This window comes from Coturnix japonica, chromosome 3 (assembly GCF_054131305.1).
Source record: "Coturnix japonica strain WE chromosome 3, WE-NBRP24, whole genome shotgun sequence".
Classification (NCBI taxonomy): domain Eukaryota; kingdom Metazoa; phylum Chordata; class Aves; order Galliformes; family Phasianidae; genus Coturnix; species Coturnix japonica.
In genome coordinates this window covers 93,310,006-93,323,523 of record NC_140665.1, presented here as the reverse complement: position 1 = coordinate 93,323,523, position 13,518 = coordinate 93,310,006, and the positions used below count along the sequence as shown (strand labels likewise).

Below are 13,518 nucleotides of genomic sequence, written 5' to 3'. Positions count from 1 at the left end.
CTTTTCTCTTTAAGCGCTCTTTGTCCAAGTCGTAAATATGGGTAAATGGTAGAGGAATCTTGCATTACTGTCTTTTTAATTTTTTTTTAAATAGATACTGTCTCCAACTTAATGTCATGTTTCAGTGTCAACAACCCGCTATTCCTAGAGGCGAGTGTTTTAATTTAATGTGAGTTATTCTTCTTAAAAATACCCGTTTTAACTTGTCAGTTTAGGCTACATGCAGGACAGTATTTTGAAAGTGTTAATTTTGTAAATTTGTAAAGTAAAGTTTTTGTTTATATGAAAACAGTCTTAACATAATTTTTCCTCTATTAGCAAGAACGGCAGACTGATTTATTGAGTTGGAAGCTATACATACAGTCGAAAACTGGGAACTTGTGCATGCACTGCTTCTTAATGTTAGTGATAATCAGAAAATGTAAACTGAAGAGACACTTGGCATAATGGAGAGAAATTGCTGATGCTAATTTAACAGCTTAAATGTAAAAGTAATATGTAAAGATTAAAATCTTGTTTAAAATTTTGCATCTCCTATCTATCACCTTTTATGTTTTAAATGAAGAGTATCTTTATACCTTGGTTATGAAGATGAAACAGTGATTGATAACTGGTGCTTACAGCTAAAATGACTTGCATCTTTTTAACTCCCTTGTGTAACATAGTTTTAGCCGTGCTATATAGACTCCAGTTTTTACATATTAACTGACACCAAGTCAGTGCATATTTTAAACCACCTGTATGTTAATAATGTCTTGTTCAATGTTGGCTTGCTAGCTATATACTTCTTTTCATATTCTTTTTCATTGTTCATTGTTATCTTTCTTTCTCTCTCCCCTTTCTTTCAATATTTATGTGTAGGTTTCAGAGGTTTACTTTCTGCTGAAATGTATTTGCAGATTATGACACAATCTCCTGCAGAATATAGATGAATGAATTTTATTTACTACACAAGTTATACATTTTTATGAGTTAGGCAGTGCACTTGTGTTTACTGAATCTGTATGTGTTTCTTAGCAATTCATACCAAACAGATAAGGAATTAAACAGTATATGAATCAGTTTGTCAGAAAGAAAGTTCCTGGGTGTTTCTTTTGCCTGACAGGAAAATGTGGGTGAAGCAAAGATATGAAATCTTCCATACAGAAAAAACTGCGCCTGTTGAGATTTGTTGTTGTTTGCTGAACGTGAGATGCCATTTTGTCAGACTACCTTACTCCTGCCGTTTGCCACGTGGCAAGAAAATGTAATGGGGTGTTGGTGGGAAGGTTCAGCTTCTGCTGCCATTACACCAAATCCGCTTCTGACATTGCGGACCTACATAACTAAATAGGAGATGTTGCATTTGGAACAGTTCTTATAGAAACACAAAGCAGATGCAGATTATAAGGTATCTAATTTCAACTCCATTTTGTTTCTCAGTTCAAGGAAAGAGAATTCAAAGGCCTGATTTTTCTTTCCCTCAGTTGACAATCGTTGCTAACAGAGTTTGAAATCGTGGCCATTTCGGTACTGACTTACTAATTAGAGTTCAATAGCATCGAATTTGGTTATATATGAGATAAGTCAATAGAACCAGAGAGTGGATTAAATGTCCAAAATACTTTAAAAACAAACAAACAAGGAGCTCCTGGGCTGTTCAATTTGTATGGGGTAAAATGTTTGACTTGGTCATACTGTTTGCTAGCTGATCTCAGTGGGCATATTGCTCAAATTAGCCCTCGGCTGTTGAGCAAGGTATTTGCACGTAGTCTCCCACTAGTTCCTGAATGTCTGCTTTGAGGCAGACTATAACCGGTATTGTGATTGTGGAGCCTTGAAGTTGACCCTCAGCTGCTGAGCACAGGCTTTGAATGAGATGGTCATACTGAAAGACTGAGGAGGTGAATGCAGGGTGAGCATGCTGTCACAGTGTGCCAGTACATAAACAGGTCAGTGCAGGTTCAGATCAGGGTCCAATCTAGCCTATTCTAAATACCACAAGGGCTGAAAAGCAGACATGAAATAAAAAAGGGAGCATACATTTGAAACTTAACTCAGTACTCTCCTCATCTTTGGGTAGTCAGGGGAAGTTAATTAGTAACAGGAAGAAGCAGCAGCTCTATGTATTGACAAGCACTACATAAAATATTTCCCACAGGTAGGTGGAGATTATTTACCATGAAAATACTTAACTGAAAGCTTTGTTTTGTTTACAAATTAAACTTGTTTACTGAAATTAAATCAAAGCAAAAAACTATGTGTTTTAGAAAGCATTCTTGCTTAAACAGATGATTTTAGTGCAAAATTATTGGATAAAGTTATTCATATAGGTTAGTGTATTGTTCATTAAAATGTTGCATCTAGATTGAGGTGAAATAGTAGTAAGTACTTCCCTGGTTTTCCTCCTCTGAGGAATCCCTGAATTCCATTGACATGCAAAAAAAGATGGCTGGCTAGTTTATTCTTTTTCAACCTTTTAACCTCTTCTATCTGACCATATGCCATGTCTTCTAACCTGCCGTTAATCAGCTAGTGTAAACTGTTTATTCTCATGCTTTCAGCAGTGTTTTCATGATTGTTCTTGCACACTAGTAGGCAGGAAGGAAAAATAACATGGTGGATGATTCTTCACCTCTTGCTACTTTTCTTAGTCTGATTCTGTTGTCTCTGAAGATTTTACTCTCAATCACAGCCTAAAACATTCCTTTTTAAAGACGCCCTGGCTTAGAAATAATGAAATGCTGATAGTGTGCTGGGGCCATCATCACTTACAGTTTTGATTTTAAAAGCATTGACTGTTGCTTTGGCATACAAAGGTTTAGAATAAGGTGTTTTGGTAAGTTCTTGTTTTCTTTTAAAGTGTCTGGTATTCTGGTTGATAGCGGATGTCTCTCATCTTCACTCTGAAGCAAGTGAAATAAAAAATGGCCTTTTAATGCTCCTCATCATACCTTTGCAGGAAAAGTAGTTTTCTGATTTCAGGAAGTATTATACACTTTTGCCCATTTTTTACTGGCAATTTTTAACATTTGTTTTCATATTCATGTTCTATACATGCATATATGTATTTTTATACATACATATATGTATTTTTTCATATAGCGTGTGTCTGTGTGTTTGCACACACTTTTGCATGTCTATTTAACTTAGTTGGGAACTTCACTTCATAGGATTGTAGAATGATTTCGGTTGGAAGGGACCTTAAAGAGCATCCCTTTAGAACCTCACTGTCATGGGCAAGATTGCCAAACTCAATATCAACTTACCCAGGACCCTATCCAGCCTGGCTTTGAACACCTCCAGGAATAGTTCAACAGTATATAGATGCTAATCATTACATTACAGAATTCTATCAGATTGTTATCAGTCAGTGTCCTTCCTAATGATTGTAAGCAAATAGCATCAGCTTTCCTGATCTTGAATCCAAGTAAAATCTTCAGTGTCAGATCTGCTTATTATCTTAAAATGCAGTATAGGTGAAGCCTCTACCACTATAGCCTGTAGTGGAAGGCATAAATAAAAACTTAATGCATTTTACAAGGGTGTCCAAACAAATTCAGAATATAGTGTAGCAGAAAGGAACTACTCAAATGTATATTTAATGTTTCTGTTTTTAATCGCATATTAATTCAAACAGACTACAGTGATGAACAGGAACTTATTTTGAGATATTTACAGTCTGCTGGATATAATAAAATGAACTTTATAGTCATGTAAATCAGTAGGTTTTTAGTTGTGGCTCTTGGAAACCATGGGTATCTTTGCTTTTAATACCAGGAGTTGATTTTAAGCACAAATGCAGGTCTTCTCAATATACAAATACTTACTGTGAAGGAAAATATTTTTCTGATTTTTACAGCTCAGTTCTTTGGTTACAGACATCCTTCAATTATTTCCTTAGAACGTTAGTACTGGATAAAACCTATTGATGAAAACCATAGCTTTGTCATGCTTAAGGAAGGAAAAAAGTAATATCCTAAGCAGAATTTGTTGCAAAGAATGAAGCGGAGGTATATCTGCTTCAGTTTTCCTGTTCAAGATTCTAATATGTAAACACGCAGCTTATTTTTGATTTAACTTGGGGAAGGAGAGGATTGGATTGAGTGATTGGTTGGTGGATTTTTTTATTAGCACATCCATTTTCTTAAACAAAACAGTCTCTAGGTCACCATTCAGCTTGGTTGGTGTCAGTTCAAATCATGCAATTTAAGCAATAAAGCATTTTACAACTCTATCAGATGTCTGTCCTTGAGGATTAGGAGAACAATATATAGTGGATACTTATGCCTCTGGGACACAATTTAGATACAGCAACATGCACTATTACTGTAAATACTCATTTAAACTAACTTCAGTTTCGAAAGCAAGATAATGTACTGAACTAAACAGCCAAACCTGTGGACTGCCCTGCCAGAAATTATCTTAATCAGTGATGTGTGTTGTCCCACTGCTTTATTTAACCTTATCTTTCTTCATTGTGTCATCAAAAGTTTCTTAAAGCTGGTAGAACAAACTTGTGAGGCAGCTTTTCATATTTGCACGCTTTTGTGTATGTCATGCATAATGAATCTATACAAAGCAGTGATAAATATATGGAAAATGAAGGAAAACTTTGTGTATTGAGAGGGAGAAAATTTTCAATGTGTTGGACATCTGATAGATTGAAGCTACAAGGGAAGAAAGCTAGATAAGTGTTCAGAAGACTTTTCTCAGGCAGAAAACTAGAAAACTTTGATCTTTTTAGAGGAGGTATTTTAAGTTCATGATTATTATTTTTTTTTTTTTCCAATACTGGATATAAGAAATGTGCATTCCAGAATTATTCAGTGTGCCTGGAGTCAGATAAAGTTTTTGCTGAGGTTATCTAATGTATAATAGAAAAAAAAAAAAAAAAAAGAAAAAAAAAAAAAGCAATAAAAGCACTTATACCCACATATACTTCACATTTTATGTATAAAAGAAAGTGTTTTAAAAGCTTCTAGGAATTTTCTTTTATGAAATGTCCTACAAGCAAGGTGAGTTCAGAACTAAGATACTGTGGCCAGCTGATTGATAAATAACACAAGTCCAGCAAAAGTAAATAAATAATATATATGTATATAATCATTGTGAAGTGCTTTCTTATGGTTTGCAGGTTAGAGTAAGTTGAAGACTTTCCCTGTGGGAGAATGAATGATTGTATGTACACTATCTCAAATCTCATGAATCTGCTGCTAATAATAAGACCATAATCACCTGAGGAAAAACAGTGGTTTTAATGGCTAAAGCTGCATGATTCAGTGTGGTGTATAAGGTATCATGTGCATTGTTTCTAAAATTAATTCCCCTAATTGACTTTCCCTTTGTGGAGAAACATAATGCCAGCTGTGTTACATTGCCAAAGAGAAGGCACAAAACTGAGGGAAGTCTAGGCAACAATGGAAAACTCTGTTACTGAAACTGAAAACCCTGCTTTCGTTTTCCACTCATTTCTCTTTAATGTTCTTTATGGATTATCTGAATTTCAAGTGTACCCTTTGCTACCTTGCTGTAAGTGTCATTAATCTGTTTAGTGACAGATTCTTCTTTCCGGGCCTTTGTACTACAAGGGTTCTGAGCCTTTCGTGGCAGGTTATCTGTATGTAACCTTTGAATGTTTTAGATTTTTTAATTGAAAAGTCGAGGGATAGCATTTATAGCATACTATTACCATGGTTTTGAAAATTACTACACTACTAGAAATGCAGTGCGTTGTTGTGTTACAGGCTTTATAGTCATCTGAATTCCTCATTCAGAGTCACTGAAAAGAGAATGTTCAGTTTAAATGGAATTTTTAATGTCTCTGCTGTTTTGCTGTGCTATTACAAGGTGACAGGCTTAACTGTAACCTTGGCAACTTTATTTCAGCTAGCTTTTGCTCTTTTAAGATGAATTTTCTGCCTCTTAACGCAGAGCATGCTCTCTTAGTTGTGTAAAGTGTCTGCTTCCTCTGTTCCTCTGTTGTGTCTGTGTATATGTGTAGCTTGCTCCAAAATAATGCTTCCTATTTATTTATGTGGAAACTAAAACAGATACAAAGAACACAGTGACACTGTTTAATAGAATAAATTCACAGCTACAAAACACTGTTTTTCAGCATGGTCACCACTATTAGCTATGCATTTTTGCCAGCAGTAAGCAAGAGCCTGCATACTGTGCTTGTAAGAATCGGCACCAGAAGAGATGACCACTGTCACTGTTGCCACCGCTGAAAGTCACCACCCACCACCTCACTGTGCTCACATCCACTGTTTGGTCTCCATAAAAGCTCAGCAAGCATTGATGAAGGTTAATGAGTGTCATTTATTTCTGCATGGAGAAATTCTGTGACACACCTTTGTTTCATCCACACTTCCATGTCAGATGCCATTTTGTCAGAGTGCCCCTCATGAGTACTGTGATCTGCTCTCTATTGCCAATGGCTCCATTTCTGAGACAGCTCATCTCATATTTTCATACTGATACTTTCTGTGCCATTTTTATTCTTATATCTATCATTGTAGAGATTTAACATTCAGTCTGTGTTCTGAAGTAACATGCTACTTGCTTTAGTATCCTAAAATGTACTCAGTGGACCATCTGTAGTGCCATCTCTTTGATCTAAAAGCTCTGAAAAAGGAATTTGAGGACAGATGAATCCATATGAGAGATTCTGTTGTCTAATTAGTAAGTAATTTGCTAAGTTGCTAAATATTTTTGATCCTTAGAAATCAGGATATTTTACATCCCTTTTACCCTTTCCTGTTCTCCCTTCTCTTTTCAGCCTTATAATTTAAATATTGAGTATAGTTATGTTTCACCTGGGGAAGTATAGATGGAATTGAGGGCTATTATAATTGGGTGACATATGTCTGCTGTCTAAAACATTTTAGTATGCGGTACTTTCAAACATACCCTGGAGAAAGAAGTAAAGTTTTCAGCACAAAATATTTTAAAGTCATAAGTTTATTCAGGCAACTCAATAAATGCATCAGTAATCTTTGTTTTCTAACCTCTTTTGAAAAACTCATCCTTGATATATCAGAGTCACTTTGAGAAGATGGGAATAAAAACTTCAGTCTTTTAAAGTGGCTGTAGAATGAAGGAAAACTTCACCCATGTTTGAACTCTTAGAAATACTTGGGCTAAAACAAAAATTTTAACATTTAATGGTATGTATCTTCAGCTGAATTGTAAGTTAATACCAAGGTGGTTTATATATTCTGAAAGTTTTCAAAGTTTGGAGGAAAAAAATCAGTGTTAGAATGTATTAATAGCAGAAAGAAAGCAACTCTGTTATTGCAACAAATTGCTTTTTTAAATATAAGAACTTATATGTGTCAGGCAGACAATAGGTATTCCATTTTTGAAAGCCAAAAGGTGTAACACTAAAACTTTGAAATATAAGCTGCTTCTCATTTAGTATCAAGTTGGTTCTCATTTACAGCAACCTTTCTTCAACACTCAGACCTTTTACCTTGCTTTTATTTTTAATTTTTACACTATGCAAACTGCAGTCAGTAATTATCTGCAGTAGAACCTGTTATCAGCTGAAGACTTCAAATTTTGACAGTAGTTGCATATTTTGAACATGGATGGATACTTTTCATGAGGCAGAGTTGTCTGTAGGCTGGGATTTTTGTCTTTCTTAAGTTTAAATACCTGTACAGATAAATACTGCAGTGCTTGTCAGCAAAAGTTCTTCATCAAGAAAATGAATTTAAAGTAGACTTCCAATACTCCTTCTGAGACTAAAGATTAGATTATGCAAACTGAAATAAAACCTTTGAATTCTCATAGATAAATGAGAGTAATATATTAAAGAAGTACTGGACATGCACATTACATAAAACTATGTGTATATAGTAAGAGAAAAGGAAATTTAAGGATTTCTTTTACAGAGATGTAGGACTCTTGAGAACTAATCAGTGAATCTACTTTAGAGGTGTTATTCTAAGAACGTGTGTCTAAGTCATTTCCCATTGTTTATTTGCCTTACTGTTTTACTTGCATGTAAATGAACAAAAGAGGTAAGAAAATAGCTTTCTGTGAAGACTTTGCCTGTGTTCCTGCATTATTTTACAGCATTGATGTCCTTCACAGATAGCTTATTGCTTTTAAATTCTTAATTTTAAAATGTTTTATTTTCAGGTAGAGATAACAGATATTGAAAGTGAAGAAAAAAGGAGTGAACTCTTCCTGAGACTTCTGGAATCTAGTCACAAACCATCTGAATTTCAGCACTTGGTTTTACTCCTTCAAGCTTGGCCACCTATGGAAATGAGCAGCAGGTGAGAATTTCTTCAAACAAAAGAAGCCCTAAATTTTGTTGCTTAGTAATACCACATATCTTTCAGTCAGTGAATTAAAAAATGGTTAAGAGGAGTATGACCCTTTGAAATAACGGGTATATACCTTCTATTAGAAAGCAATTCAGTTCCACTTTATTTAAAGTTATAAAGATTATGCTCTACAGAAAAGTTCAGAAAGCTGATGTTCAGATGTGACCAGCAGTAGAATTTGTATGAGGATAATGATACTAAGCAGTGTTGTATCATATCTCTCTTTTCTTTATTTGTTATCTGTTACTTTATTTGTTATCTGTTACTTTTTTTGTCTCTGGAAAAAAAAATTAAAAAAAATAAAAAATCCATAAGTAAAGAATGTATGTTAGGACAGACATAGCTGGAAGTTACTGATCCACCAGTTCAATTGATCATTATTTGAAATTTCAGCACCTCACCTATCAAAATGGGTAATTTATTAAAATAGTTCATTTGAAACATCTAGGCTATAATTTTTGCTGCACATTTTTAAAAGTGATGCTGACTTCTAGGATACAATAATTTTTACGATCCTATGTTAAAATGTAGGGACAATAGTCACATATATCCTTCAATGAGAGCAGTAACAGTAGTATACTTTCTGCCTAGTCAACATGATATACCATGTTTCATCTGGCCATACTTAGGCTAGAGGCATTATATGATGCTTTCTTTTGATAACTTTGAAGCATCAATTGCATCCTGTTTCAGTGTGTACACCACACTCCTCAATGTTTTATATGCATTGATTTGTCAGAAAAGTTCAGTCTGAGCTGTTCATGAATGATAATTCTTTTGTGTACTTGTAGAGAACTAGTCCATTAGAAACTAATCTGGAAAGGTTACTCACCTTCAAGCCTGCATTTTGTTTGCAATTTCTGGTTGATGTTTCTGATAAATCATTTATGACAGCTTTATAAGCTAAAACTTTTCTTCATTGCATTAGAAAATTATTAGGACTACTGCATGTCTGTCACAAATTCATATCCCAAATTTCCTTCTTAGTTTTGTTTTAATTGTAATTGGAAAACTTGATGCCTCTCAGTATACTGGATCAGCCAAACTTTGTTCAGTAGTGAACAGGAAGATTAAAGGGAACTTTTATAAATAGATGTTGTTGCCTACTGTTCTGTAGCAGAAGAAATTAAGAATTATTTACTTTTATCTCCCAGTTGGTGTACTGTCCCTTTAGGCTCTCTTCCTCAAGTGAAGAAAACAGACTAATGATTAAATATTATTTGTATTCACAGCTAACAGTGGATTAAGTTTTAGAGGTGGGATGCATCTTAGTTCCAAGATCTGTGAAGTCTGAACAATGACAAAATACTAAGAACAGCTGTATTATAAAGTATCTAGGGTTTTAAGTAGTAAGTATAGCTCTTAGGTGTTTAGTCACAGTTTTGACATAAAAAAAATCAATGTAGTTAAGATAAGGTAGGGTACAAGAGAAGAGTGAAAATGAACTCATTAACTAATATGTGTGATTCTGTGATTGTCACACCGCTAACAACAGTTGAGGTCAGAAGGAATCCCTGAAAGTTCTTCCTTCCCTCCTCTGCTCAAAGCAAGGTCATTGAGAGCAGGTTGCCTAAGGCCACTGCTTTGTTAGAGTCTTGAAAATCTCTAAGATGAACTTGACAAGAGTGCACTCTGTTCCATTGCCATCCTGACCTTCCATTAAGAAGTTTGAGTACTGAACCCAGTACTAATCTCTGAGATGCACTGCTGGTCACTAGGCAAGTCACAAAAGGACTTGTGCCAGTGTTAACAGCCAGGTTTTGAGTCTGCTTCACCATCAGCTTATCAAGCACATGCGTCATCAGTTTGTCCATGAAGATATGGAAGACAGCATTGAAACCCTATTAAATGTAGGTGTGTAATGTCAGCTGTCATCCACCAAAACCAGTCATTTAATTGTAGAAGGCTATCAGGTTGTTCAGGCATGATTGCCCCTATTTAAGTTAATGCTGACTACGCTCAGTCATCTTTTTGCCCTTGATAGGATTGGAAATACTTCTAGGAAGACATACTTCGTCTCCTTCCCAGAGACTGATCAGCCTGTGTCTCTGCAGTATTAAGGTACAAACGACAAAGTTTGTGCTGCAATTAGGTTTTTATTTTTACCTTTGACATAATTTATTATCACTAAAACTCTGACTGCCAGGAGCAAACCTTTCAGGAGAAATTGTCCCCTTCTCTTTCATTAGCAGTAGACACTAGTAGACATTTCATGGAGAATCCTTGACTCATGATTCCATAATGTGATTTACATGCAGAAGTTACAAGTTTTCCTGGGCTCAGCAGTAAATTTGCATTCATTACTTAAAAGGAAAGGAAAGACTAGCTCAGGTTTTCCAGATTTCCTTGAGTTTGCCTGAAATTCCAGACTACTAAAAATGAAAACAAATTTGATTAGGGAGGAAGCAGTTGTGTTAATACTATGGGAAACAAATTTTTGGTTTTTCTTGTAGTTGTTGTCTCTTTATTTTTTCAAGACAGTTTGTTCAGAATGTGCTTACCACTGTTGGTTCTTTCTGTTCACTTGCGAGATTGGATGGACCTTGCAGTCTGTTCTATTCATTGCCTTAGCTGTGTTTTGCTTGTGAAGAAAATTGAGGCTGCATGTTTAAAAAGAAACTGATTTAGTTCTCTTGTCCGCTCCCTAATTTCAATGTTGTTCTTTTTTCAGTAGGAATGTTGCATCTCTAGCTTCTTTATTCTTTATTTTATTGTTTCTGATAATTCAGTGATTATTCAGCTTTCTCTTTCCTGCTAGGACTTGTCCCAGTAAAAAATAATGTCAAAGATGGAGCATTTTGCTCTCCCATAGGGTCTCTGTTCTTATATTCTCATTGCTTTACTCTTATAATCTTTCTTGTTTCTACCAATAAGGCTGTGCTTTATAAATCCTGTATCAGCAGGAATATGTACTGTGACTTGAAAATCCTTCTTTCTAGCTCTGTATTAGTGCTTTAAAAAGAGCATTAATTATGTTCTAATAGCAGTCAGCTATGATTATAGCTATAAGTAAGTAACTTGAGACCCAGAGAGGTTGTGGATGCCCCATCCCTAGAGGGATCCATTCAAGGCCAGGATGGATGTGGCTCTGGGCAGACTGGTCTATTGGTTGGTGACCCTGCACATAGCAGGGGGTTGAAACTGGATGATCATTGTGGTCCTTTTCAACCTCAACCCTGACCATTCTATGATTCTATAATCTTTTTTTCTTCCACTTAGTTCTATAGGCTCTCTTAGGTATGTTTTAGAATTTTATTTGTTTGGGTATGTGTATTTGTCATGTCTAATGGATGAACATTAAACACATTATAAGGATTTAACCTACATTTACATTTAAGTTGCAAAATATATTTTCATATATATTTTGAGTATAAAATGTGTTTTTCACATAATTTTTCACATTTTTCACATGTATATTTCAGTATAAAATGTGTTTTTTTTTTTTACAGTCATAATATATTTGGTGTGCAGAAACACTATTGGGCTGATCTTTGTCTTCTGTAATTGGTGTGCTGTCATAAAAAAAAATTTGAGAGAACTCAAAACCTTACCAGTCAATAATGCTCCAGAAATGATGTTCTGTTCCCATTGTACCTTCAGTCCTACCACCTCATGTTTGATTGGTTTTAAAAAGTCAGACTCAACTCTCTTAAGTATCCTTGGGTATGAGAGAGTAATCATTTTATAAGCTCTTGTCAAGTAGATGGATCTTTGTAACTGCCCCTTGTTATACTCTTCTGGGAATAATTTACATTTCAGTTTAATTATTTTGAATTTTATTAATTTTAATTATTTTACTTCGAAAATTCTGGACTAACTCATGAGATCGTGAATCAGAGGCTGTGTTGTAGTTATGAGGCCCACCAGCTATCAAGAAACAGAAGAAGCGAAACAGAACAGTGACAATAGCAACAACAGAACCTTCGCTACTTTCCACCTTCTTTATCTGAACATTCTCTCACTCTGTTGTCAGTGACAATAATTATCATTCACATATGTCTGAATCTTTGGCAAGTCTGCCAGTAATTTCTGCACTTCTCTGGAGTCTTTTCATCGTGTGTTACTCGTACTTCTCTCTTTCATCTCTGTTGCATATTTCATGTCAATAGCATACAAGTATCTTTACCAGCATAGGTTTTATTTTATCCTTTTAATGTTTCTGCACCTGGGTTTCTGAAAAACCAACCTTGGTTGCTCAGTTGGAGTAAAATAGAATCATTTAAATGAGTGAATGGGTTTTTCAGCAATCCCATTTTTAAAATCAAGCTCTATTAAGAAATCGTTAAATAGAGAAGTGAAAGCAATTATGCCGATTGTTTAGCCCTGTGTATTAGAAATCTTTTTTTGGTCTTGTTTTTTTTCTGCATCAGAAGAGGGCTATTGTTGCCAACTGCTTGTTTATTGTAGATGTAATGATATGTGTATGAACTGGGCTATTTTAAGTCTGAGTCATCAGAATTCTTAAAATTTTGCCTTTCAGCTAATGGGAAGTATCTTATAATTGAATACAAAATTGAAAGATAAAACTTAGGTTTTATAAAGGCTCCGAAAGATAGAGATGTAAAAGAACTCAAGTTTGGGTGTTTTTAGGAGCATTTTTACTTTTTCTAAAGAAAATATCTTCTCTAAGAAGGATCAGTCACTCTAACAAAAGAATATTCTTCACCTACATATGTAGTTCTTGTCATATCGCATTGTGCCATGTTAACTTAGGAAGCAGTGGAGATGGCTCGGTTGTTCAGTTAGCACTTTAAAATTATTTATATTTGCATTCATGTTGTGTATACATGCTTTACTGCCTCAGCATCTCATATTCAGAAGTCATTTTAAACACTTCATACAGTCTTGGAAAAAGAAAAAATAATAAAGAATTAAACAAAAATAAAATATAACAGTAAATAAAGCTCTGCCTGGATCTTTGGAATGCCTACATTCAAAAAGCATTTTTTTTATATTTCTTTTAAATATTAATGAGAAAAAACAAACAAAAAAAACTTATTTTAGGAGGATCAGTGGCTGAGTGCACTTTTTTTTTTTTTTTAACTTAATGGAAAATTTCCTTCTAAAAACATTTTTAGTTTGGTACAAAAAAAAGTCTTCATTTCAAGTTTGTGAAATAAATCTCAGCATGGAAATAGTAATTGACTTCTGGTTTTTTTTGTTTTTTTTTTTTTTCAACTATGGTTGAAGAAAGGTG

General features: G+C 34.7%; 1 protein-coding gene across 3 annotated transcripts in view; it reads left to right on the top strand.

Moving 5' to 3' along the window:
• NBAS (NBAS subunit of NRZ tethering complex) overlaps positions 1-13,518 on the top strand; it is a 148,489-nt gene that overhangs the window by 109,319 nt on the left and 25,652 nt on the right. For all 3 annotated transcript variants that reach the window (XR_014944252.1, XM_085542189.1, XM_015859432.3), the window contains one exon: positions 8,131-8,270. Coding sequence is in view for 2 of the 3 variants with exons in the window: in XM_085542189.1 (XP_085398315.1) it covers positions 8,131-8,270 (140 nt within the window). In the remaining variant the exon portion in view is untranslated. The remainder of the gene's footprint in view (positions 1-8,130; positions 8,271-13,518) is intronic.